Here is a 25,599-nt window from a genome sequence, read left to right as displayed (position 1 = left end):
CGTTGTATAAATCTATGGTGCGGCCGCATTTGGAATACTGTGTACAGTTCTGGTCGCCTCATCTCAAAAAGGATATTCTAGAGTTGGAAAAGGTTCAGAAGAGGGCAACCAGAATGATCAAGGGGATGGAGCGACTCCCTTACGAGGAAAGGTTGCAGCATTTGGGGCTTTTTAGTTTAGAGAAAAGGCGGGTCAGAGGAGACATGATAGAAGTGTATAAAATTATGCATGGCATTGAGAAAGTGGATAGAGAAAAGTTCTTCTCCCTCTCTCATAATACTAGAACTCGTGGACATTCAAAGAAGCTGAATGTTGGAAGATTCAGGACAGACAAAAGGAAGTACTTCTTTACTCAGCGCATAGTTAAACTATGGAATTTGCTCCCACAAGATGCAGTAATGGCCACCAGCTTGGACGGCTTTAAAAGATTAGACAAATTCATGGAGGACAGGGCTATCAATGGCTACTAGCCATGATGGCTGTGCTCTGCCACCCTAGTCAGAGGCAGCATGCTTCTGAAAACCAGTTGCCGGAAGCCTCAGGAGGGGAGAGTGTTCTTGCACTCGGGTCCTGCTTGCGGGCTTCCCCCAGGCACCTGGTTGGCCACTGTGAGAACAGGATGCTGGACTAGATGGGCCACTGGCCTGATCCAGCAGGCTCTTCTTATGTTCTTATGTTCTTAGAATCCTGTTTGAAATCCTGGAAAGCCACGGCCAGACAATCTTGAGCTAGATGGACCCCAATGGTCTGACTCGGTATAAGGCAGCTTTCTAAGTTCCACAGTGTTGAGAGCATTGGGGAAAACCTTAACAAGCCCTCCTGTGGTTACCTTTACAATCAGGAAGGCTCATATGGTACCCTTAAGGTATGTAGGGCCCAGACCTTCTTGGGCTTTAAAAGTAATTCACTTTTAACTCCACAGCTCTGCATACAGGAGGAACTGCTGGTGGTATGTAAGTCAAGCGTGGCGTTTATTTTTTAGCATGGACATCGGCAGTTTTTCATCTTGACCTGTGCATTTCACCAGTGGTAAGCCTTGCAGTTCAGTGGAACCTACCTCCTAGTAAGCGTGTTTAAGATTGCAGCCTTAGAACCGATACCAAATGCTGTGAATGAATGCAAGCATGCATGCATTTTTCAGTGTTACTGATTTTTTTTTTCCAGGGCAATGTCCATTTGGGATAGCAGTCTACAGATTACAACGATGTGTAGTGTGGTGGGCGCATGGCTTGGAGCATTTCCTATTCCACTGGATTGGGATCGACCATGGCAGGTTGGTCTCTTCGTCTTCTATATATAAATGAACGTTGCCTGATCAGGCCAAGGCTCATCTAGTCTTGTGTTGTGTTTCCAAGGGTGGTCAGCCATACCCCTTTGAGAAACTTAAAAGTAGGACACGAAAGTGATGGGCTGTCCTGTTTTGTCGCCAGGCACCTGGTGTTTAGAGATAGACCACCAGATTAACCTGTTCTGGAAAATGGCCATTGATAAAATTATCCGCCTGGAATTTATCTAATCCAGGGATGGGGAACCTTTTTCAGTTTAAAGGCCACTAGTGGTGGGCATGGCCAGAAGCAAAAGTGGACGGAGCAATGGATGTGAATGTTACCTTTGTATAGCAGGCTTGTTTCTGCATACCCTCACAAACCCCTCTCTGTCCTCCATCCAGACCAGCAAGAATCATTATCAAGAGTTCAAGGCTGCATTCCAGCCAGTCAAAAGGACCCAAGGAGGATGCAAGGGATGTGGCCTGCAGAGTCCCAAGGGCCAGAGAGAGAGAATCTTGATGGGCCACATTCTGCCCCCGGGCCTGAGGTTCCCCATCCCTTTTCAAGCCATTGAAAGTAGTGGCTGTTGCCACATCTGGTGGTAATGAACTCAACCGTTGGGATTGCGCAATTGGAAGCTGAGCTTTAGAAGCAAGACTTCCAAGCAGCTTTGTGGTAAAGGCGCATTGTGAGATGTCTAAACTTGTATATCTCTCAACAGTTCTGAAGTGTGTAAAATGTCATGCGGCTTGTTAGTGGGGTTTTTCTTTTCATTTTTTAACAGTTTGACTTTAAATCTGGCCCAAACACTTACTTATATTTATACCTCCACCTTTCAGCTCTGAAAGGTCTCCAAGGCAGCTGACAATAATTAAAAACAAAATCCATTGAAAATAAATAAGCTAACAGCCACAACAGAGTCAACAACATAAAAGCATAACTTCATAGGGGGAAGAAGAGATCAAGGTAACCCCAAAGCACGGCAGAATAAAATGGGCTTAAAACCCCCCAAAATGGGCTCACCAGCGAAAAGACCCTTATGGCTACAAGTTGTTTTGTATTGTTTTATGTATTTATTACATATCATTGACTGAAAGATGATGGAGCTTTTTCCACAATGGGAGGGAGCTCACATGACACAGTAAACTGTGAACGTGCGGGCTCCGTCCCGGAGAAGAGCTAGTAGCCACTCTGCTCCTCCCCTGGCATTTTTTTTACTCCCACATCATGCTGAGCCAAGGTTTGGCTTAGCATGTTATCCAAACCCAGGCTTGTGCTTAAGCTCTCTTCTGGCTAACTATGAGCTGTAGCCAAGCTTTGCTCTTGGCTACGCCACGTAGACAGCAAGGAGAGGGTGACCGTGAGGCTGGGACAGGCGACACAGGGTTAAAAAAGACCAGGGAGAAGCAAAGCAGCTGGTTAGGGGATAAGGAGAGGAGAAAGAAGCCTGCATTTTGCAAGTGTCAGCTACAAGTGGGAGAAGTCCCTCTTGTAGCTCATCCCCCCCCCCAAAAAACAGGGCTGCTTGCTTTGGTTGCATAGGCCTGTTTGCAGCAGAGAACAGGTGCAGTCAAACTGAGCAGGATGCAACGCCCCCCCCCCATCAACTTATGAGCAGGGAGGCCATGCCCTGTTTTGGCTGTGAGCATCTGTTTCCTGCTGGGAATAAGCATGAACAGCCAAGGCAGAACTGAACGCCATCCTCCCACCCATCATAATGAATGACATAATGAATGACATTGCTTGATTGGTAGATTGGTGAGGTTTGGGGAAAATGGTCCCATGGGCCAAACTGGCCCTCTCCCTGGGAGGCCAAGATTGGTCTGCGGGCCAGAGGTTCCTCTCCCCTGCAGTAAGCCGTAGTTTGGCTTACTGTGTTGTGCGAGGCAGTTCAGTGTGGAGTACATGACTATCAGATGATTTCCTGGGTCAGTTAGTGAAAACGTACTGCCTGGTTTCTTGTTAATGGCACAGGAATGTCATTCTTGGAGTTCAGTCCACACGGTCAGTCAGCATTGCTCCATTGATGTCATGGGGGCCACGAGCTTTTATGTCATCTGAGAATGTGGCCTGCGGTGATGTAGTTTCAGTCCATTAAAAGCACTTAACAAAATGCATTTGGAATGGGCTATTGGCTCCAATTGATCTCTGAAAGTGGCGTGGCCAAGCCCTGTGCCGAAAACATATTTTGCAATTTTCAAACGGAGCCCTGGCAAGCTTTGACCTTTTTGCTGCTTGTGGGGAAAATGTGAAGCTTGCAGGAAAGCTGCAAATGCAGCTGCTTGAACTGCTTTTGGCAGTTGACACCATTTTAGAATTGCATAACCCCTGTGTGCATTGGGTCATTTGGAGATCTTTCTGACTTTGAAGCTAATCTAAAATCACTTTCCTTTTTTTCTTTTTCTTTTTAAACAAGTGGAAGAGGGTCTAGACAGATTCTGTTGAAGTGGATTAAACTGTTCTCACAGCCCCATCCATAGAGGAGGAATTTTTAGCCATAGTGCGACTCAGGTGTCTCACCTGGGTCTTACTGGTGTTATGCAGACTTTATTTCAGACTAAAATAAAATTTCAGACTAAAATAAACCAGGGATGGTTCTAACATCTCCCTTTCTATGAATATACAAGTATAGCATATACACACACACACCTCCAAGCGTAAAGGGCATGGACGAGTATCTTTAGAAAATTCTAAAATAGCAAGTGGAGAAGGATTGGGTTACTGCTTTCAAGTCTTTTAAAGAGGCCCAGGTCTAATTCTGTGCCAACGTATTCCTCACCCTTGATAAGATACATGTACTAGGTACCATGTACAAAGCACACTGAGAATCAGCTGTTGCAGTCCGAAAAGGCAGGAAACGGAACTTGGGCTGGACCTGCCAGCAGAAGCCAGAAGGGGGCAGGGAAGAAGGAATTCATGAGTGGCCAGAGAAAAAAGACCAACCTTTATTAAAAAATAAAGAAGTGGCATAACCTCAGACTTACTTGGACCTATGAGAAGCCTCCCTGACTCTCTTGGAGAGCTTCAAAGGGAAGTGGAGGAGAGGCTTCCTTAGGAATCTCTAGCCTTGCTAGTCCATTTCAGCAACACGAACAAAAACAGTGGCTATGTTCTGCCTCCACTGTCGGAGGAAGTATGCCTCTGAATGCCAGTTGCTGAAAACCACATGCATACTGTTGCACTCAGGTCCTGCTTGCAGGCTTCCTGTAGGTATCTGGTTGGCCACAGTGAGAACAGGATGCTGGACTAGATGGGCCACTGGTCTGACCCAGCAGGGCTGTTCTTACATTCTTATGAACCTTGTGGTGCTTCAAAGACTAAAAAATATTTCGTGGCATCAGCCTTTGTTGCACTGGAGTCCACTTTGTACATCTGACAAAGTGGACTCTCATCCACAAAAACTTATGCCACAAAAGAAATGTTAGTCTTTAAGTTGCTACAAGATTCTTTGCCAGTTTAGGAAACTGCCTGCCACTAATATTTTCCTATTGGACTATACACACATGCACACCTTTGGAAGGGGCTGGGCAGACTCCCAGCAACTTTATTAGGGGGCATGTTTTATTTATTTATTTTTATTTTCTTACATTTATATCCGGCCTTTCTTTCATCAAGGAACCCAAGGGGGCATATACTGTATGTGGTTCCTAGGTGGTCTCACATCTGCAGTGACCAGACCCAGACCTCCTTAGCTTCAACAAGGTGGTGGCTTCATGTGCCTTCAGACCATACCCTGGGCTGCAGAGCAGCCATACCTTCAAATCCATCACTACTAAAAACAATTCTGATTTCTTCCCAGCATGCAGTGGGCTGCAGTCCATGGAATCTTATTCTGTAATAAAATGTCTTTGTCTTTAAGATACTACAAGACTCTCTGCTGGTTTTGCTGCAAAAGACCAGCATGGCTTCCCCCCTGGAAGTTGCCTTGTTTTCTTTATTATCCTCTTTTATAGGGAAATGGGATGAAAGCCTTTTTTATGATGCAAAAGGAGCTTGTAAATGGGCATTCATCTTGTTCTAGACGAAAGCAATGCAGTAGATGATGAGTCACTGGAGTGGAAGCCATTAAGACTCCTTTTCTTGGAAAAAAGTAAAGCTTTCTACCAATGACTGACTTTCAGAACTAAAAATAAATTGATTGGGGAAGTTTGTATTCTTTCAAGATCTGAAGCTTTCAAAAAAATACGTTGCCATTGAATCAGGAGAAAAGAAATGCTTAATGCCAGCTTTCCTGCCTGTGAGAGGGGATGTCCCTGGCACCTTCATTATATAGTTTTTGTCATATGCTGAATGTGCATTTCTTTATCTGGCCTTTGACACCTGAGATATGTTTTCAGGATGCACCCTGTTGCTGTGACTGTAATTTTGTTTTTAAACTGTTTTCAATTTGAATTTAAATTGTTGTAACCTGTGCTGGGATCTATTTTGAGATGCTTTTTGACTGGCATCAGGACAGTGACAAAATTGGCACCAGGTAGACCTCCCTGGGGAAAGCATTCCATAGATGAGGAGCTACTGCAGAAAAGACCCTGTTGTCTCCTCACTAACATCCAGACATCCTGTCCAGTCATTTTGCTTTGCTTTGGGGTAGTGCATTCCTTGGCCAAGAAAGTTTCACCGTCACTAGTCAAAAGAATCTGGCAAAGATGCTTGTCCAACTTCATTTTTGAATACTTTCTTCCCAACCATTGATGTCAGTTTATCAAAAAGGGGCAATCAAAAAGCTTGTCTGAAATGCTACTGAAACCTGCTGCATAGACTGTATTACGTTTATCACTAGCTGGAGGTCACTCTTGCCATTTCATAGCCCTACACTAATGATGGAGGATTCAGCTAGGAGGTTATTGATGCAAACCAATCCCATTGGCATCTTGCCAATGTTGAAACAAACCAGTTTTCGCAGTCAAACTGCTAACACTCAATCTATTGTGTCACACTGGCCTGGGTCTCACGATATGCTAAGACAAACCATGGTTTAGCATGAACATGTGTGCTCCTGGGGAGGAGATTGCAGTCGCTTTGCTTGTCCCTGGTCTGGTGCAGCACACTGAGCTAAGCCATAGTTTAGCTTGGCATATCATTCATGTCCAGGGTTGTGATTTAGCTCTCCCAGGCAAACCCCAAGCTGTAAACCAAGTAAAAAACCTTGATTACAGCTCATGGTTACTCTGAAAAGATCTAACTATGAGCCTGGGCAGGGATGACATGCCAAGCTATGGCTTGGCTCAGCAGAAAAATGATGAAAGGAGCAAAGCAGCCATGGATTGGCTTAGCATGACAGGTGAACCAGGCCACTGTCGTTCTTTACAAAAGTCATTTAAAATCTCTTTGAGCTGTTATTGTGAGTGGATTCTGACAAGTGTTTTTTTTTTTTTAAGTTTGCTTTCTATGAAATGGGGAAGTCTTGTTTAACACTTTTGGGTTTTTTCCTCTCATCTTCCTGATAGATTTCTCACATTAAAAATATTTGTTTCTAATTTCTTATTTTTTCACTCCTCCCCTTTAGTAATTTGTGTGCATTGGTGATAGTCACGTAATTTTCAACACCCGCAGATCTACACAAAATAGCATGTTTCCTCAAACACAGACTTTTAAAAACTGCAGGCTTCAGCAAAAATTTGTTTCTGTGCCAATGAATATTTATAAAGCAATATGAGCTATAAAATTAAAGTGGAAATACAATTAAATGGGCTGAAAATAGAAATAGTTAGCCCTCATAAATATATGTCATGCTAAGCATCACTTAATCTTTTTTCCAAAAATAGGTTGGTGGCTCAAATCTCTCTTTTTAAAAAATAATTTTTGCATTGCAGTCTGTTTTTAAAAACCTGGTTATTGAACTTATGACATTTCTGTAAGGCATGCTATTACAAGTGAAAACTAAAACCTAATCAGCAGCGTTCCACCTCACCCCCACTTCTCTCCACTTGATGCGTTTTTAGAAACTGCAGTAAATGGATGGTGTCTTTGTCAAAAGTGACTAACCCCACTTCTAGTTGTGAAACTGAGGGCTTCTACTGCCCAAATTATGTAACAAACAACTGACAAGAGTAGCAGGTGAAAACATTTTGGCTATTAGCCAGACTAAACATTTCAACCCAAAAAGAGGTCTGCTTACTATGGCATTGAGTTAGGCACCGATCATATTTGAAGAGTTCTTGTTTGTTTGCTCACATGTGATACTATGGTACTTGAAATACAGGAAGATAGGAAGCTGCATTATACCGAGTCAGACCATTGGTCCAACTCGCTCAACATGGTCTACTCTGACAGGCAGTGACTCCCCAGGGTTTCAGGCAGGGGACTCTCCCAACCCTACCTGGAAAAATGGAAATGGACTGCCTTCAAGTCGATCCCAACTTATGGCGACCCTATGAATAGGGTTTTCATGGTAAGCGGCATTCAGAAATGGTTTACAGTTGCCTTCCTCTGAGGCTGAGAGGCAGTGACTGGCCCAAGGTCACCCAGTGAGCTTCATGGCTGTGTGGGGATTCGAACCCTGGTCTCCCAGGTCACAGTCCAACACCTTAACCACTACACCACACTGGCTCTCTAACTCTACCTGGAGATGCCAGGAATTAATCCTAGGACCTTTGTGAAAGGTAGGTGCTCTACTCCTGAGCTAGGGTCCTTCCCATGCACATCACTTTACTAGCTTTACAAGCACACTTAGTCAACTCTTATTGTCCTGTAATGTTGGAGATTGTCTCATGCAAAGAAATCAGTTTATCTTTCTTAATTGTTGCAACTGTTTTAAAACTCTGTTGATGACTTCTTTAACTGTCTACACCAAACCACTCTTTAATAATGCCATACTTGGTTACAACCTGTCATATCCTATTTTGGTCCACAAGCTATATTAGCTGAGTACTTAAGTTAGCTGGTTCCCTTGCAAGTTTAGGGTCAGAGAGAAGTACACAATCATTTCTACTAAACTTTACCATCTTTTTATTTCATGAAACAGAAAAGTGGGATTTTCCACTTTAGAGTGGCATGCCATCCACTTGCTGCAGTGTTGCACCAAGTGGAGAGACAGAGGCTCCTTTTATTGGAATAGACTGAAATGTTGTCCAGTAACTGAACAAAATGTGTTATTATACTAAGTGGCTTCACATTCTGGAAAGGACAGTATTTTCATGTAATGGGCAATTCGATTTAAAGACTACAAAGATTAGATTTCTGTGACAATGAGTTTTGTGATTCTTAAAAAACTTGATGGAATTCTGTACAACTTCATCTAAAAGTAGAACAAACTATTGAAATGTCATCGCCTGATCTGATTTGCACAAGGTAAGGGCAAAAGTTTAGGTTCTTATTGGATATGACAAGAGAAATTAAAGTTGTGATTCTAGGGTTGCCTTCAAAGTTGTCCTCAACCCAACTCCTATATACAAAAAACAATGCATGGTGTATTTGTGCACTTGTGTGTTTTCAGGCACATGTATCTTGCAAGTAAAAAAGTACAGCTCTCACTCATGCATTTATAAATGGTTTGACATATGTATTTTGTACTCCATCAGTTTCTGAGCAAAAATAGCATTTGAAACAGCCCTTGAATGAAAGTGTCCATGGAGGCTTGACAGTTTGTGAAATGAGAGCTGATGTAGCATCGTGGCTAGGATACTGAGTTATCAAAGTCTTTGGCTCAGATCTCACCTCTGCCATGAACTTGCTAGGACGCCTCGAGCAAGCTACTCTCTATCAGCCTTCATCTTTCCCCTGCCATCGTATGCAGTATGGCAATAAAAATAGTGACCTACTGTACAGCCTTTTTGGGAGGATCACATAGTAAATTTATGTGAATCACTGTGAACATTTGAAAGTCTTGCGTAAATGCTAAATATAAGAACGATGAAACTTGCAGGCTGCATGCTTGCCATGAGTTTGATGTTGCCCACCTGTTTGTTTTATGGTGTCCTCAAAAGCACTGCACCCGCTTTTGACATCCTGACAAACTGCTAACTGCAAATGGAAAGCCCTTGGGACTTCTCTTTGACAGTGATTGCAAATTTAGTAGAAAGCTTACTGATCTATCAGTGTGATAAGTGAGAGCTTCTGAAACTCAAAAACCGGTGAGGGCTCAAGATAATATACCTGTCCAAGTAAACTTTTTTAGGTTTAACATTGCTTGATGATTAAAGTACCCTCACACCCCAGTCGAATGGAATGCCCTTCAGTGATCCCTCACTAGGAAGGAGTGTGAGTGAATTTTGCAATGTGGATGGGGCCAGCCTTGTGAGATTTTCCCACCTGAGCAGCATCCTCCTTTGGAGGGAGCATGACAATTGGTGGGAAAGTGTCATGTGCCTGTGATAGTCTCATGTGCACAACTGTGTGAGTACACACCAAGGATATCGGTGTATTAGACTGAGGTCACATCCACACCATCCATTTAAAGCACTCTTATATCACTTTGTGAGAGCCGGTGTGGTGTAGTGGTTAAGGTGTTGGGCTACGACCTGGGAGACCAGGGTTCAAATCCCCACACAGCCATGAAGCTCACTGGGTGGCCTTGGGCCAGTCACTGCCTCTCAGCCTCAGAGGAAGGCAATGGTAAACCCCCTCTGAATTCCGTTTATACCGTATTCATAGGGTCGCCATAAGTCGGGATCAACTTGAAGGCAGTCCATTATAGTTATTATATATCACTTTAACAGTCATGGCTTCCCCTTCCAAAGAATCCTGGGAACTGTGGTTTATTAAAGGTGCTGAGCGTTGTTGGAGACTCCTCACAGAGCCCAGCACCCTTGGCAAACTACAGTTCCCCAAATCCTTTTGGGGGGAGCCATGACTGTTAAAGTGGTATAAGAGTGCTTCAAATGGATGGTGTGGCTGTGACCAGAGAGAAAAAAATGGGGGCAAAGTTTAGGATTCAGAGGTGACGGTTGTAGGCAGTTTGTGAAAATTGGAACAGACATAATAATTCTGATAAAATGTCTAGTGGTATCACTCAGCTGGTGGCCAGGATCCAAAGAGCTACTATATGTAGCCCCAAGTGGGCTCCCCCCCTTTTAAAAAAAATTAAGCACAACACAAAAAGCTTTTGATGATCTTCCCTCTTGGCTTCCTTTGCAGTTCCTGTTTGAGAAATCCTGCTTCAAAGCCACATTAGGCACACACCACAAAATTGTGCAGTTCTGTGACTCCTGGCCTCACCAGCCTCTTCAAAATAGTGCAAAACAAAAGAAACCTGTCCCTCATTACAAGGTTTATTTACTGAAAAAAATGTGCCACTGTATTTTTTTAAAACAAACTGGTTTGTCAAAAAACATTCCTGAAGATATCTCCTAAAGACCAGGCTGTGTGCCTCTTACCATGTCTCTGACATTTATTATTATTATTATTATTATTATTATTATTATTATTATTATTATTATTATTATTATTAACAACAACAACACTTCTATCTCGGGCTTCCTCCAAGAAGGAGCCCAGGGCAGCAAATAAAAACACTAAAAACATCTTTAAAACATCTTAAAAACAAACCATCTTTAAAAAATTCTTTAAAAATCTTTTTTTAAAAAATCTAATGGTGATTCCAACACAGATGCATTTATTATGAGACAAGGTGTGGGAGAATGTAAAAGTGATGACTGTAAGGTATCAAAAGCTGAAGAATGTTTATGGATGGGGGAGTTATTTGTATTTTTCTGGTTTAGAAAGCACTTTTTCAAGCAAGGGGAAAAAAAGCTGTTCTCACTAGAAATAATCCCAGTAGCATTTGGCAGCTCTAGTTAAATGCACGTGTATATAGATGAAGATGTCCAAGATATTGATTCATAAAAAAGAAGCCACAAAGATTCCAACTTCTTGAAGACTGTCCCATACGTTGTTAGTCTACAAGACTGCAGCATTTGCCAATCTGGTTACCGCTGGATGTTTTGGACTAGACCACCCAGCACATGCTGGCTGGGGCTGCTGGGAGTTGTAGTCCAAAACAGCGAGAGGGCACCAGGTTGGTGAAGGCTTTTCTACTGTATCACTAAGTTCTTTAAACTAGTGCACCCATACAGGGTCCCATTGGACTAGGTCACAGAATCCGGAAACTACACCCCATCTTCTCCCCTCAGCAAATTCCCTTTCCTGCCTTAATTGGACATTAACCAAGCTTAAAGGTGAGTTGAGAATCTTGGTCAAGCAGGAAACTAGGTAAGCCTTCGCCACTGTTAAGATCAGTGCTAATATTTCCCTTAACTGGGGTTAAAGGGGGTGAGGAAGGGGGAATGTATGAACCCAGGGCCCTCATTTGCTCTCTGAATTATGCCTATTAGATGAGAACTGGTATATTTGGTTGGGCCCTTTATGGCAGACAAATAGGAGCTGGTTTAACTGAGCAGTGGATGATATGTAGGAATGAGCAGTAGTGAAGTGGCAAATTCAGAACTGCAGGGTCCTTTCATAATAGTTACGCCACGCTCCCTCACAGCCACACCCCTCTTCCCACATCTCCCTTGCTCTCCCTGTTATCTCAAGAGTCCACACTCCACTATAACAGACATCTCTAGGAGCAGATCAGCATGAAAGGGGAGGCTGTTTTAACTACTGAGAAGAGTATTCTCAGTGGCTGACTCACCTCCTTTCACTCTGATTGGCTTCAGTCAGCATGAAAGGACAATGACACTTCTCTGTGGCTAACATGTTACCGTTTCATGCTGATTGGCTCATACATAGGGACCTGACTGGGATCCTGCTCCCCAAAAAGTAACAGGTTACAACCCCAGACAACTACACCCATCTAGGACGAGGATACAGAGTTAAGTTCAAATATACATAGTTCACCATTGCCTGTTGGGCATAAATGGCATCAGAAGGTAAGTAAATATATAAACACCAGCATGTCACTGACCAGAACATTTTTATTATCTTCTAAAGACTGGTCAATTCCTGATGAATCTGAGTTTTATTTTGAATGAAAATGTCCAGTGGAGATACAGCCTTCATTGGGCCACAGAACACAGTATACTAGCATTGAATATACATTGTCTTATGTGTAAGTCTCTCAACATTTTGCAGAAGATATGCGGCACTGTGTCAACAAATGGGAACAAGCAAATCTTTGGTTTAAAAAGCAACAGTAATTGAGAGAACCCATGAGCTTCTTCTGAAGCAGCGAATAGAAGACTGAAGCAAGGTCAATTAAGAGTACCTAAGGCACGTCATGAAAAGATGATTCCCATCATCTTTGCTACACTCCTAAAGACCTCCAAATCATGCTATATAACATTTAGGAATGTGATACTTAAGTGCAGGAAGACTGAATCATCATAAATTCCAGATAGCAAAAAGAAAAAGCTGGATTAATGTGCCACGAGGGGTGTGATGAAAAGAGTAACGGCTAAAAGAAGAAATTGCAGAAGTGGAAGCCAGCTGTCTTTCCTGCCCTCTTGCCTCAAATAGTTAGTGCTGGAGTTTGTGCATTGCAAACCTGGTACAGGAGCTAAAAGCTAAAGAATGAGAGACAAGTTTCTCACATGCCTAGGTTACATTTTGCTTGTTGTCCACAAGATGACAGTCGGGGGGGGCAGAGCAAAGGGGGGGAGATAAAAACAATTGTGCCTATTGTAAAATTAATGAAATACAGTAAAATTGTATTGTAAAATTTGTAAGATATAACATACATGTATCTCAGAATAGTAGAAAGCACAGTGAAGATGGCCTGTACCCAGAGCAGACACAAAAAGCAGAGGCTGCAGCACAACACTACTTTCACTCCCTGACCCTTAGACAAGTTGCAGCTTTAAGTTAACAAAAGTTGGCCGTTTATGTTGTGATGACCTGGAGCCAGCATGTTTCAGAACTGGGGTCACTCCTTTTCTTCTTACATTCTCACCTGTTGAAAATAGATCTTAGGTTTTGCCCAACTATTGAGGTCAATATCAGAATGAATTATTGGTACCAAGAGCATTCTCTATTTGTTTACTTAGAATAATTGCTCATTGCCCATCTAAGGAACTCTATGGGCATCATCCTGCTTCATATTCCTGGCATGCCCACTTGGGCAGTGCCTGATATATACACAACACAGCCCAACACATGAAGATCTCTGTAAGGTCACCATATAAACACACACGCTTCTGAGAAGTATGAGGTGCACAGATCCTACCTATGCCCGTTCAGCTCTACATGCAAAGGCCCCTATTCAAATGTGACTCCCAGCACATGAAGGTCGGGGGGGGGCAAGACAGTGCAATTGTTGAGAATATCTGCATAGGGCTTTAATATCATAGAACAAGCGTGGATGACTGTACAGTATCAGCATTTAGCATCAGTTTATCATCAATGCACACAGCAATGCCATACATACAGCAATACAGCAATCTCAGTGTAAGATTGGGAGATGCAAGATTGGGAGACTGCTGCTTACCACATACAATTATTCCTGTGATGCTTGGGTACAGCATACATTAGTCTTGCACCCAGGATTATTTGCATTCCATATGTTTGCAGGAGCTGTGTGCTAGGTGCAGATTTGGTTAGCTGGCATAGAATTCATTATCTTAGGAATCTTTAATTTTTAAATAGCAAGCTTGTAGTTCTTGTGGCTGTGGAGAACTGCCAAGAAACACAATGAAACAGTGTGCCACTACAGTTTGCAAATGCAGGTTAAGAGCCACTTTGCTAGGAATTACAAACAAAAAAGAGTTAAAATGAATGGGGATGTTGCATGAGTTGAGTTTTATTTCATGTCATTTCAATTGTACTTCTCGGCATTTGTGCATATATTTAAATCTTTGATTAATTTGATCCTCAAGGAAGTCAAAATTTGAGCATGGTTAGTTGACTTTAGTGTTTTTAGATGTTCATCCAAATGTTTAGATTTTATATTTACTTTGGGTTGGCTCAAGAGTTGATGCTTAGAGTAAACCAAGTGATATCCATGAGACTGAAGTCAGTTAAGACTTCACATGCATCCGTTTTTATTGGGGTAGCAACATTTAGTGGATTAGATCAGTTTTTTTTTTAAAAAAACCCTGCTTTGTTTGGCAACTTGTTGGTTGTTTTTTCATGATAATTAATTTTTACCTAAGTTGTTATAAAAAACTGCACGTAGCAGACAAAATCTTAGAAGAGGCATCCTCCTCTCACACTGGAGGGAATGCATATTCTAAATGGTACCTGCTGTCACTTGAATCATCACAGGGCAACAGCCTTAGGTTTTGCACATAAGTGGCTATTTCTGCTTGCCAGCTTCCCAGTAGCATCTTGTTGGCCAGTGTTAGAGGCAGCAGAACACTGGGATTAGAATGGGCCCGTCTGATTCATCACAGACAGTTCCTATGTTCTATTTTCAAGACCTGAATTCAGTGTGTGTGGTTTGTGCTTCTGACCTCCTTGAAGTTGCTTTCTCTTTTTGCTGCCTACCTAATTTTGGGGGTGGGCACACTCACCATCTTTCAGGCACTTGCAGCCTTTTTAGTAAAGAAAAGCACAGGTGAGGTGGGGTGAAAGCTCAAGAGATGTCAGACATACAATATGCTTCCGGGCAGGGTGGCAGAACCTAGTTTTTCACACAGACTTCCTTGCTGCTGGCAGCTGAAGAGGTAGGTGATGTGGTACCTCTCCCAACTATTAGAGTATGATACTGTGCCATCAGCCCAACCTTACTTCCTTGTAGTTTATGGCAGGGGTGGAGAAACTCCAGGCTTGCAGGATCTGCTTGGGTTCCCCCCTCCCTAGAACCTCCACATCCAGCAGCAAGAGCCGAGTGCAAAAGAGTGGCTTAGAAAGAGGGGTAGATGTAGAAGTAAGGAACAGGGTCTATCTCAGTTTAGGAATTTGTTATCAGTGCCAAACCTGAGATCACAGTCATTTCACACAAAAATCTATTCTGAGGCTTTCCCCCCCCCACCCCCCAGGCTTTCTTCATTTCAACAGCCTAATTTGGATAGGGGAGAGTTGTTCCATTGTTAAACACTTGGGAGTCAGAAATCTTTGGTGATCTACTGGAAATCACCCAGAGATCTACCAGTAGATCCTGTTCTACCTTTTGTCCACCTCTGGTCTATGGTCTTCCTTGGTATGCTTCATTCAATTGTGCATTGTTGCTAAACATTTTGTCACAACTTTTAGCAATAAAAGAATGCCATGACTTGGTGTGGGTGTGTAGGGAGGAAGCAGCACAGTCTGTATTAACCATCTACTGTTATAACATAAAAATAAATCATTGCAAAGCAGGAGCACATCAGCAGCCCTGGCCCCAAAACTGGCAAGTTAAAACTCTCCATGTAGTTCTGGGAATTATCAAGTGTCATCTGCAATACCCAGAAGCCTAATTATATTTCAATGCACACAAATTTAAAAACTGTACAACATTTAGTGTTTGCGTAATAAATGTGGGATGACCATTAACACTTTTGGCATTCTCTGAGAAAGCAAGTCAAGCTCTGCAATGGATCCTGTACCGCATTTTGGTTCCTTCTTTTGATTACACCGGAAACTTGTGCTCATAAAAGTACATCAGGGGGCCAACCTCTTCTCTTTCACCCTCCTTGGTCTCCTCCTAACATGGCATTCTCTTCCTTCAGGTGTGGCCCATTTCCTGTTCACTTGGAGCCACCTTTGGCTACGTGGCCAGTCTCCTTATTGCACCTTTGTGGATATACTGGAACAGGAAGCAGCTTACGTACAAAAGCAGATAACTGACACAAAGAGAGAAGGCGTTTTTGCTGTTGTGCCGATTCCATAGTGATTGCGCAGAGACCATGGTCAAAGCAAAAGGCTATCTAAACACCTTCAAAGCATCGTCAGGCCTTGCTCCTCCTCCTCACAGCATGGTCATGCATGCCGTGGCAACATGATGATGCATCTGTCGCTTGTCCTAATTTATGTTACCCCTGAGAGATTGTACTTTCCTTCCAGCCTGAATAAAGTATTTGTAATAAGATGGTGCTTGCTCCTTCACAGATTTGGGATTTCCCCCACACACATTCTGGATTTTACCAAATGCCAATTTCTTAAAATCAGCTTCCCAATTGATCTATTATCTGTTGATAGGGTGTTGTCATCGTTGTTTTAAGTGTATAGTTGCACAGTATTGGAAATTTCACAGTATGTGTGGCCTTTGTTCCAATGGGTCTCACGTGATCAGGCAGCAATTAATGCATCTCGAGCCTATTCTTTTTTTCACTGTGTGTTTCTTTGGAGTTAAAATGGCTATAATAGCTTCATCAAAAACAGTCTTCAGTCCTTTCTGGGTTAAAGCCGAGCACTCCACATAGCAGTAGGCTCCTATCTGTCAAGAAAACAAATGCCTTTAATAGCGACACAGACACACATACCATCCTCCCCAAACTCTATTTGTGAGCTCGTGGGGCCTTCATTTTTATGGAAACATCAAGGTTTGTTTTGTCTTTGCCCTGTGAAAAACATCTTAGTGTTTAACCCTCCAGGAAAAGAGGTTAGTCCTTCACTTTGTCTTCTGATGACAGATCTAGCATTCTTTTCATGAGGTGCAGTTTCTGAAGAACACACATTAAGACTGTGCTCCCAAAGGGGCAAAAAAGAGGGATCTGAAGGAAGTTCAACTGCCACATCCACCACCTTTCTGGACTTGCACGGGCAAAACAAGGAAAAGCCAGACAGCAGGCTTAGACTCCTCTGGCCTTTTCTCGGTGTTCTCCCCCTGCCCCCCAACTGCCCTTTAACCAGTTCCCTCCCATTGGAAAGTTCCATGGCCGGCATAGTTTCCTCCCTGGTTTTGTTTGTGTTCTGGGGGTCTTGGGAAAGCACTGAATCTTCTGATCTACCTCCAGCGTACTCCCTCTTTGACCCTACCTACATCAGAGCTCTGATATCAGTAGGGCAAGAGCCAAGGAGGTTTCCACAGCATGCAGGAACAAGACGTCTGGCTCAGATCTCCCTCTACATGCTCAGAGTGGGAGAGCCAATGCTTCCTATGGCCCCTCGGATGCTTAGAACTGTAAGACCCAAGCAGTGGAGTTTTTGTTAGTTTGCTTTACTGCTGGCAATCTGGTTGTAAAACATTTTAGGAAGGCAGAACAGGCAAAAAATAAAATAAATTTATTCAGGCAATTTTGTAGAGATTAAACTTTCAAGCAGAAATAAGCTGATAAAAGTAGTCATGGTAACCCAGCATTGCCTCACCTGTTATTTTAAATAGTATTCATTTTGGAATGCCCTAAAGCTACAGCCAAAAAATTTACTTCTCTATGACTCACTTTGTTAATGTGTTTATTGTCTTCCATTGTGCAGTTATTTTCTAATTATTAAAAAATATTAAATGGGCCACTATGTTTTATTCATGAGCAAAATGGTTTCATTAACTCCTTAAGATTGTACTCTGTTCGGCCATCTCCAAATGCATCAAATACAGCAACCAGTCTAGACACTCCCAGTTTCTGTGAAAAGGTTCTCCACTAAATAAGTCTGAAAGCAGAATTGCACATTTTGATGTTTTGCTGATTTGAGAATTCATACTCCATCCAAAAGGAAGTACAGATATAACATTAGTTTAGCACTGGGGACATTGTGGAAGCACACTCTCTGTGACTCCACAAACAGTTTGCTCTCCAGGATCAAGCTCTGCAAAATTGATAAGCTTATAGGAGAAATTGGCTGGATACAGCACTGACTGGTTAGTGCCTCTGATGTCATGAATTCAACTCTCATTCCCAGAAGCAATTCTTCAAATTGATTGTTCTTTGTTTTGTTTTTAAAGATGGCGAGTATTTAAAGAACCATACATGAAGCACCTTTATTTTTTAATATGTGGGGAGGAGGAAAAAAAGATGATTGAACTAGCATTCAATATTGGCATGGACCATAAAGGCCATGCCATTCCTGTTTTAATGTGTGCACCCAATATTTCTTTGGTTCTTTTTGTGCCCTGTTCATAGTATTTGCTTGCCAACCAGCACTCCATATGCCAAGTCTCCTTCACTTTGTAATGCAGACATGGGGACAGGTGGCCCTCCTGTTATTGGTCTCCCATCAGCACCAGCCAGCATAACCAATGGTCAGAGATGATGGGGGTTGTAGTCCAAAAGCACCTGGAGAGGCACAAGTTACCTGTCCCTGCCCTAATGCCCCTGGCTGCATTTTTCTAGTGCTCATACAACAGCCATCAATTAATTTATTTCATTGTGCTGTTCTGCAACTTTTTAAATGTTTATGGATTTGCAACACTTGAAAGCCGCAATAGAGGAGATGATTACAGGTTAATAAAGCAGTTCTGTAACAATATTTGTGTCCTGCCCTCCTTCCAAGGGACAAAAGGACAGGAGACATGGCATGATTCCATTTTATCTTCACAAACAATCCTGTGAAATAGACAAAGGAGAAGAATGGTAACTGAACATGCAGGAAGTTTCATGTGCAAGTGAATGTGTAAGGAGGAAGCGAAAAAGAAGTGCTGCATTACATTTTTGTGAGGTATGCAAGTTGTGGGATATCTTAGTATGCATGTGGAAAACTTAGGTACATCGGTAGAAAGCTGCCTTATACTGAGTCAGACCATTGGTCCATCTAGCTCAGTATCGACCACACTGACTGGCAACTGTCCTCCAGAGCTTCAGACAGGCATCTTTTCCAGCCCTGCCTGGGGATGCCAGGGATTGAACCTGGTACCTTCTGCATACAAGGCATGTGCTCTGCCACTGAGGTATGGTCCCTTTCCTTTACTTAAGGAAAGCAAAGATGGAACTGAGGTGCAGAGAAATGCATAATGTGGAAATTATAAACAGCCCATAAGTGGCACTTGCCTAAGACTGCACTCCAATACACAATTACCTGGGAATAAGTCTCAGTGAATTAAATGGGGTTTCTTTCTGAATAGACATGCATAGAATAATTACACTGTATTTCATTCTTGTTTTGTTTCTAGAACAGGCAATAATTTTCCTAGTTTTTCAATCAACACCATATGATGAATGCAAATAACTGGTTGAACAACCATCTGCAAGAATTTGAGATAAGTAGAATGTATGGCACTTTACTCCATGCAATTGCATAGAAAGGTTTGCTTCTGGTACACCAACTCAAAGTAACTTCAGGTATATCAATATGGACCAATGGTTTTATCTAAGGCTTTCCAGGTATGCACACAATTACACTTTACAGTAGGGCCCCAGTCATACGGTGGGTTATGTTTCGGACCCCCGCTGTAAAGCGAAAACCACTGTAAAGTGGAATTCATTGAATAGAATGGTGCGCAATGCCCGAAAACTGCTGTAAAAGCGGAACAAGCGCTGTATGAGTGGGGCTTTAGTCTAATTGCATCTAATTGAGACCGCTGTATTAGCAAATTGCTGTAAATCAAAGCGCCGTAAAGCGGGGCCCTACTGTATTTGTTCAACAACAGGGCCTTCTTAGTGGCCATACCTTCTAGATTATGCAACTCCCTCCTTTTGGTTTTCCTGATTCTCTTACTAATGGGATAACCTTGGAGGGCATTTTGGAAAACAGACACGTTGCCTTAATGTCCTTATTCAGCTGTTTCATTGCTGCTGCTGCTGTGATGGTGTTACAGTTTTCTTTTGCTTTCATATGTTCTATTTTTATGTTGATATTAAGCCACCTTGCAGATCCTTTTGGATGGAAGGACAAGGTATACTTTTTTTTTTTAAATGTTATAGACTGGTACAGGGTTGGGGTTTTTTTTTGTTTTTTTGTTTTGAGAGAGAGAAAGTGAAGAGAGGAAGGGAGAAGGGGAAAATATATACACCACAGTATAAGCAAGGTTCCTATGAGTCTCTAAATGGCCGGCTTACCTCTTTTGCTAACTTCTGTCCCTGGTCCATAGATATTGGTTTCTCTTTCATGTCATTCAGCCTTGCTAAAGTTTTGGGGTCATCGCGAAGATCAATCTGTTAGGAAAGTAACAATAAAGGTGCATACTTTATTACGTACATGCATCAGCGACTCTTTAAAACAAAGTTTTAAAGATTTCGGTACCAGGGAAATTAATGAGACGAGTCAAGTCATTACTAACTTCACATTGAATTCGAGGTGTCCTAAGTACCAACTTACTTAGGTCAAATTCAGCACACATTGGCAAGATCTGATAATCAGACACGGTTTTCATTTAGTTCCAATAGCCATGATATGTTCTGAGTGGAACTGGGTGCAGAACACACTTTTCTGCAAGTGGAACTGGAAATGATACAGGAAATATGGGGGTCCCTAACCGAGGGCAGGGTCTGATGCAGCTGAAGGTACATAATGTGACAGCTAAACAGGTCTGGACTTAGAATCATAGAATAGTATTGACTGCAACTCCTATCAAGTTCAGCCAGTATGTCCAATGGCCGAATATTCACAGAATCATAGAATCATGGAGTTGGAAGGGGCCTATAAGACCATCAAGTCCAACCCCCTGCTCAATGCAGGAATCCAAATCAAAGCATTCCCGACAGATGGCTGTCCAGCTGCCTCTTGAATGCCTCCAGTGTTGGAGAGCCCACCAGCTCCCTAGTTCATTGGTTCCATTGTCGTTCTGCTCTAACAGTTAGGAAGTTTTTTCCTGATGTTCAGTCGAAATCTGGCTTCCTGCAACTTGAGCCCATTATTCCATGTCCTGCACTCTGGGACGATCAAGAAAAGATCCCAGCCCTCCTCTGTATGACAACTTTTCAAGTACTTGAAGAGTGCTATCATATTTTCCCTCAGTCTTCTCTTCTCCAAGCTAAACATGCCCAGTTCTTTCAGTCTCTCCTCATAGGACTTTGTTTCCAGTCCCCTGATCATTCTTGTTGCCCTCCTCTGAACCTGTTCCAGTTTGTTTGTATCCTTCTTGAAGTGCGGAGACCAGAACTGGTTGCAATACTCAAGATGAGGCCTAACCAGTGCTGAATAGAGGGGAACTAATACTTCACATGATTTGGAAACTATACTTCTGTTAATGCAGCCTAATATAGCATTTGCCTTTTTTGCAGCCACATCACACTTTTTCATATTCAGCTTGTGATCAATGACAATTCCAAGATCCTTCTTGCATGTTGCTGAGCTAAGCATCCCCCATCTTATAACTGCATTTGGTTTCTTTTTCCTAAGTGTAGAACTTTGCATTTATCCCTGTTGAATTTCATTCTGTTGTTTTCAGCCCAATGCTCCAGCCTATCATGGTCCCTTTGAATTTTCTTTCTGTCTTCCACAGTATTAGCTGTGCCCCCTGATTTTGTATCATCTGCAGATTTGATAAGCATGCTCTATACCTCCTCATCCAAGTTGTTAATTAAAAAAAACACTTAGCTCCTTAATGGGATAATGCCTGTGAACTTCATTTGCAGGAGAGAACCGGTGGAAGAGAGGTAGGGAATTCACCACCACCACTCCTCTGTCTGTCTGTCTGTCTGTCTGTCTCCAAAATTGGAAATAAAATGAGGAAAACATCTAGAGGTAGGAGTTGCAAGGGACAAAGGTAGGCAGAAGAAGGGTTGAGCACCACTTCTCAGCCATTTCTCCCCTGCAAATGTCCCTGTATTACCATTAATTAGCAAACACATATTTTGGAAACATTTCCATCCTAGTGTGTAGTTCCACCCTGAATCTGAGGCAGTTTTACACTTATCTTTTCAATGTGGAAAGTAATAAAAACAGACTTGCAATTAAAATTTGTTTTAAAAAATCAACCAATAAAAGCTTCGTAAGTGCTCTGTTGTACAGCACTTTAGCATACATCCAAGAGTGTATACGCAAAAACTCTCAAAACTATTTCCAAATTTTGAATTCTCTTTACAGTCATTGAATCCATGGGGAAACGTCACTAGAAATATTTTTAAATATTTTTGATCAAAGAGTTTTGGAAATAGGAGTACAAACTAACATTACTGCCCTCACAGCCTCAAGAACAGCAAAATGGCCACCAGGTGTAAACAAGTGTATGTATAGTGTCTCCCCAGAGAAGGTAGGTGTCTTTTATCAAGACAACCCTGGGTTCTATCTGGTAAGCCAGCAACGCACACTGCACATGGCTTGAAAAAAGCTTTTTAAAAACCCTTATTCTGTCTACCCTAAACAGTGGCTTGGATTCCACCCCCCCCCCAACAGCAGCAAAGACTGGTTGATGACCAAGAGGATCTTCTTTCCATCTCTCTGCAGCATGTGATACACATGCTTGCCCAAGTCATCTGCTTGTATTGTACAACTGCTGCTTTTATCATCCAATGTCCAATAAGCATGGCACATCAAGATGCAGATCTTTGTTTTCATCCTAAATTTTGAAATAGGTTTTAAGTTTAGCTGGGGACACAGCAGGAGGGAGTCGTACACAAAGGACTTCATCCACTTAAAAACGTCCAACACAATTTTGTTTACCTCATCAGGACAGTTTCTCTATTCCGTGGTTTAATCTTTCAGCCTTGGCTTGCTTTACCACTAAGAGTGCCGGTCACATAAGGATTAGAGGACTCCACTCTCTGATACACATGGCTCTAAAATTTGATTATTCTTGAATAATCCCTATTTTTTGTTGCAAACCAGAAATGCACAGCGAGGAAAGCCTATGTACTTGGAGGAAGCAAGAAGCAAAGGGGTTGGGTCACGGGGGAGTGACTAGAGCCAGGAGAGGGAAGGAACCAGACTGAAGTGAGGAGGAGAAGGGATGATAGGAAGAAAAGTGACAGAGGAGGAGGAGGGGATGTGAGCAAAACTAATAGAGAAGCGATGAGGAAAGATAAGGTTGGGCACAACACTAATGGGGTCTGTTTAGCTGAGGGGCTCCCTAATTCCTAGCATCTGGCCTTAAAAATATCTAGTTGTGGTAATAAAGATGTGTTATACGTATGCAGAGTAACTCAGCAGTCTGAGCTGCGAGTGCCAGTGTGTGTATTTACCTAAGAAGCAGGCTTTTACCCTGTGTTTAAATCACTGAGACTTAAGACTTAGCAAAATAAGAAAAAGCTACTTTATTTATAGAAATACATAGTAGATAGAAAAGGCATACCTAGTTCTAACTAAGTTGGAGGTGCAATGCCCAGTCTTGGGTGTTGCCCTCATGGTTCAGGAGAGAGAACAAGACAGATATGTCTCTTCTCTCCTCGGACAGTCAGAGAAGACCAAAGGAAGGAAGGTCAGAAGTGAGGTCAGCTTCCCTGAGCGTATCAGTTTATAAGGGAGGAAAGTTAGGTAGAGAAGAGCACAGGTAAAGGTAGGCAAGCCTAGCCAGCTGGAGGACCCTAACTCTATCTTCCTTCTGGAATGCAAAGAAAAGAACCCAAACAGGAGTTGCTCTTGCCATACTGCCAACAAGATGAAATGCTAAAAATAGCAGCAAATTCTACCTGTTTATCTATCTGTCTGTCTATCATTACAGCTATTTACAGACCAATCAACCACCCAAGTTTCTAACTGGTATATGTAAAGATTACAAAAAGCACACAGTGGATAAAATAAATAAAAACTAATAAAAAACCAGAAAACTTTCTTAAAATGCCTGCTGAAACAGAAAGGTCAACAATCCTATACAGCACTGATGGCTCTCCATATGTTGTGGACTCCAATTCCCATCAGCCCCAGCCATCATGGTGAATGGTCAGGACTGATGGCAGTTGTAGTCCAGCAACCATCTGGAAGCCAGCAGGTTCCCCTTTTCCATAGTATATGCTAATAGTGAACTCAGTTCTCTGAGTTTAGGTCCTTAGGTAGCCAAAATGGCACCATCTACGCTCAAGGGGATGCAGAGATATAAAAAAAGCTTTAAGGAAAAAAATTCCTAAACAGGGAGGAGACTCAAACACAGCCAAATTAGGACTGAGCAAGCTTAGTAGGCATGGAATGCTGTCTGACTGTTAGGTTGGGATAGAAGGGGGAATGGAATGGAGTATACTAGAAAAGGGCATGGCTAGCTGGCTCTCTGAACAGGAGCATCCCATGTTGTAATAACTTTAATAATGATAGGTTCTGCATGGATGGGGAACCTCAAGCCCAGGGGCCAAATGTGGCCCTCTAGGTTTCTACCTGGCCCTTGGCGCTCTCCCTAGACCACATTCTCTTCCAAGCTATACACCAGCCCTGCTTTGCCCCCTCTCTGAGTGTTTTTGCCTAGTTTGAATGATAATGAACTCTGATAATGCTTCTTGCTTGCCTGGGTGGAAGATGGACAGGGGTGGGTGAATATGTGTAGAAACTAGTCTAGGTAGAAAGGCAACGTTCACGTTCCTTGCTGTGCCCACTTTTGCCTCTGGTCCCACCCAACACTTGCATGTGGCCCCCGGAAGGTTGCCCAGAAGGAAATGTGGCCCTTTGTAATAAGGTGTAATAGAAAATGATGTTTTTGCATGTATTTACATAAAACACACACCATTCAGACCTACCTGGGTTCCAACTAACAAATAGGGTACATTTGGTGCATATTCCTTTAGTTCTGGTACCCACTCTTCCTTCACATTCTGAAAGGAAGCCGGATTTACCACAGAGAAGCAGATGAGGAAGACGTCAGTCATGGGGTACGATAACGGTCTCAGGCGATCATAGTCTTCCTGAGGGCAGAAGTTTTTTTAAAAAATAGATATTATCCACTAGTGCCTCATAGTTTGACCTCTATAACTTTTGTTCAATATATATTTATTTGGTTTTCAACAGTGACTGAATCAATGTTACATTTACGTCCCAGCTCTCCAAGGAACTCAAGGCAACATAGGAACACAAGAAACTGCCTCAGACTGAGTCAGACTATTGGCCCCTCTAGCTCAGTATTGTCTATGGTGACTGGTAGCTGCTCTTCAGGGTTTCAGGCAGGAGCCCTATCCAGAGATGCTGGGGATTGAATCTGGGACCTTCTGCATGCAAAGCAGATGCTCTATCACTCAGCAATGGACCTTCCCCAAAGCTACATGGTTCTTCCCCCATTTTATCCTCACTACTAGACGAGTTAGGCTTAAAGACAGTGGCTCACACAAGTTCATTCAGTGAGCTTCATGGCCAAGTCGGGCTTTAAACCTGTGTTTTCTCAGTTCTAGTCCGATTCTTAAATCACTTCAACACACTGGCTCTCAGACAGATTTCTGACCTGAACCGTCACTACAACTCTGCGCCTGTGTCTTCACTGAAGGCTATGATGGACCTGCTGGTTTCTAGACAAAATGTCAATCTTCAACTTTCACATTCAGCAAAAGATAATGTTGTGCAAGGATTAGCACAAGCACAATGGGACTTCCCTCCTCTCCTCCCAGGGATGTGCACTCTGTGCTGTCCCCAAATCTGCACCAGATGGTTGGGGGAAAACCCAGAACAGATTTAAGGGGTGTGCTGGGGGAGGAGAGGGGGAAGATATTCCACAGTGCAAGGAGAAATCCTTGCACCAACAGTGCAATTGCCTTAGCACTAATTTGAATATAATCTTTTATGTTTATATTATTCAGGCTGGAGCCCTGAT

The 25,599-nt window shown here is 42.6% G+C and overlaps 2 protein-coding genes across 5 annotated transcripts in view; one reads left to right on the top strand and one right to left on the bottom strand.

Moving 5' to 3' along the window:
- Positions 1–16,150, top strand: part of PIGF (phosphatidylinositol glycan anchor biosynthesis class F) — a 44,266-nt gene extending 28,116 nt beyond the window's left edge. The window contains exons 5-6 of one of the 3 annotated variants that reach the window (XM_061625434.1): positions 1,165–1,273; positions 15,794–16,150. In XM_061625434.1, the coding sequence (XP_061481418.1) occupies positions 1,165–1,273; positions 15,794–15,907 (223 nt within the window). In that variant the 3' untranslated portion in view covers positions 15,908–16,150. Of the gene's footprint in view, positions 1–1,164; positions 1,274–1,669; positions 9,831–12,281; positions 12,788–15,793 lie in introns of those variants that run through there. The other 2 variants (XM_061625435.1, XM_061625433.1) reach the window with 2 other exon arrangements.
- The window catches only part of RHOQ (ras homolog family member Q), a 38,434-nt gene continuing 24,941 nt past the window's right edge, over positions 12,107–25,599 (bottom strand). Inside the window, exons 3-5 of one of the 2 annotated variants that reach the window (XM_061625436.1) lie at positions 24,539–24,703; positions 19,997–20,092; positions 12,107–16,500 (exon numbers count right to left, since the gene is read on the bottom strand). In XM_061625436.1, coding sequence (XP_061481420.1) covers positions 16,345–16,500; positions 19,997–20,092; positions 24,539–24,703 — 417 coding nt within the window. In that variant the 3' untranslated portion in view covers positions 12,107–16,344. The remainder of the gene's footprint in view (positions 16,501–19,996; positions 20,093–24,538; positions 24,704–25,599) is intronic. The other variant, XM_061625437.1, reaches the window with a different exon arrangement.

Source organism: Rhineura floridana, chromosome 4 (assembly GCF_030035675.1).
Source record: "Rhineura floridana isolate rRhiFlo1 chromosome 4, rRhiFlo1.hap2, whole genome shotgun sequence".
NCBI classification, from domain to species: Eukaryota; Metazoa; Chordata; class Lepidosauria; order Squamata; family Rhineuridae; genus Rhineura; species Rhineura floridana.
Note: the sequence above shows the minus strand (reverse complement) of the source record. Positions and strands in the feature narration are given on the sequence as shown.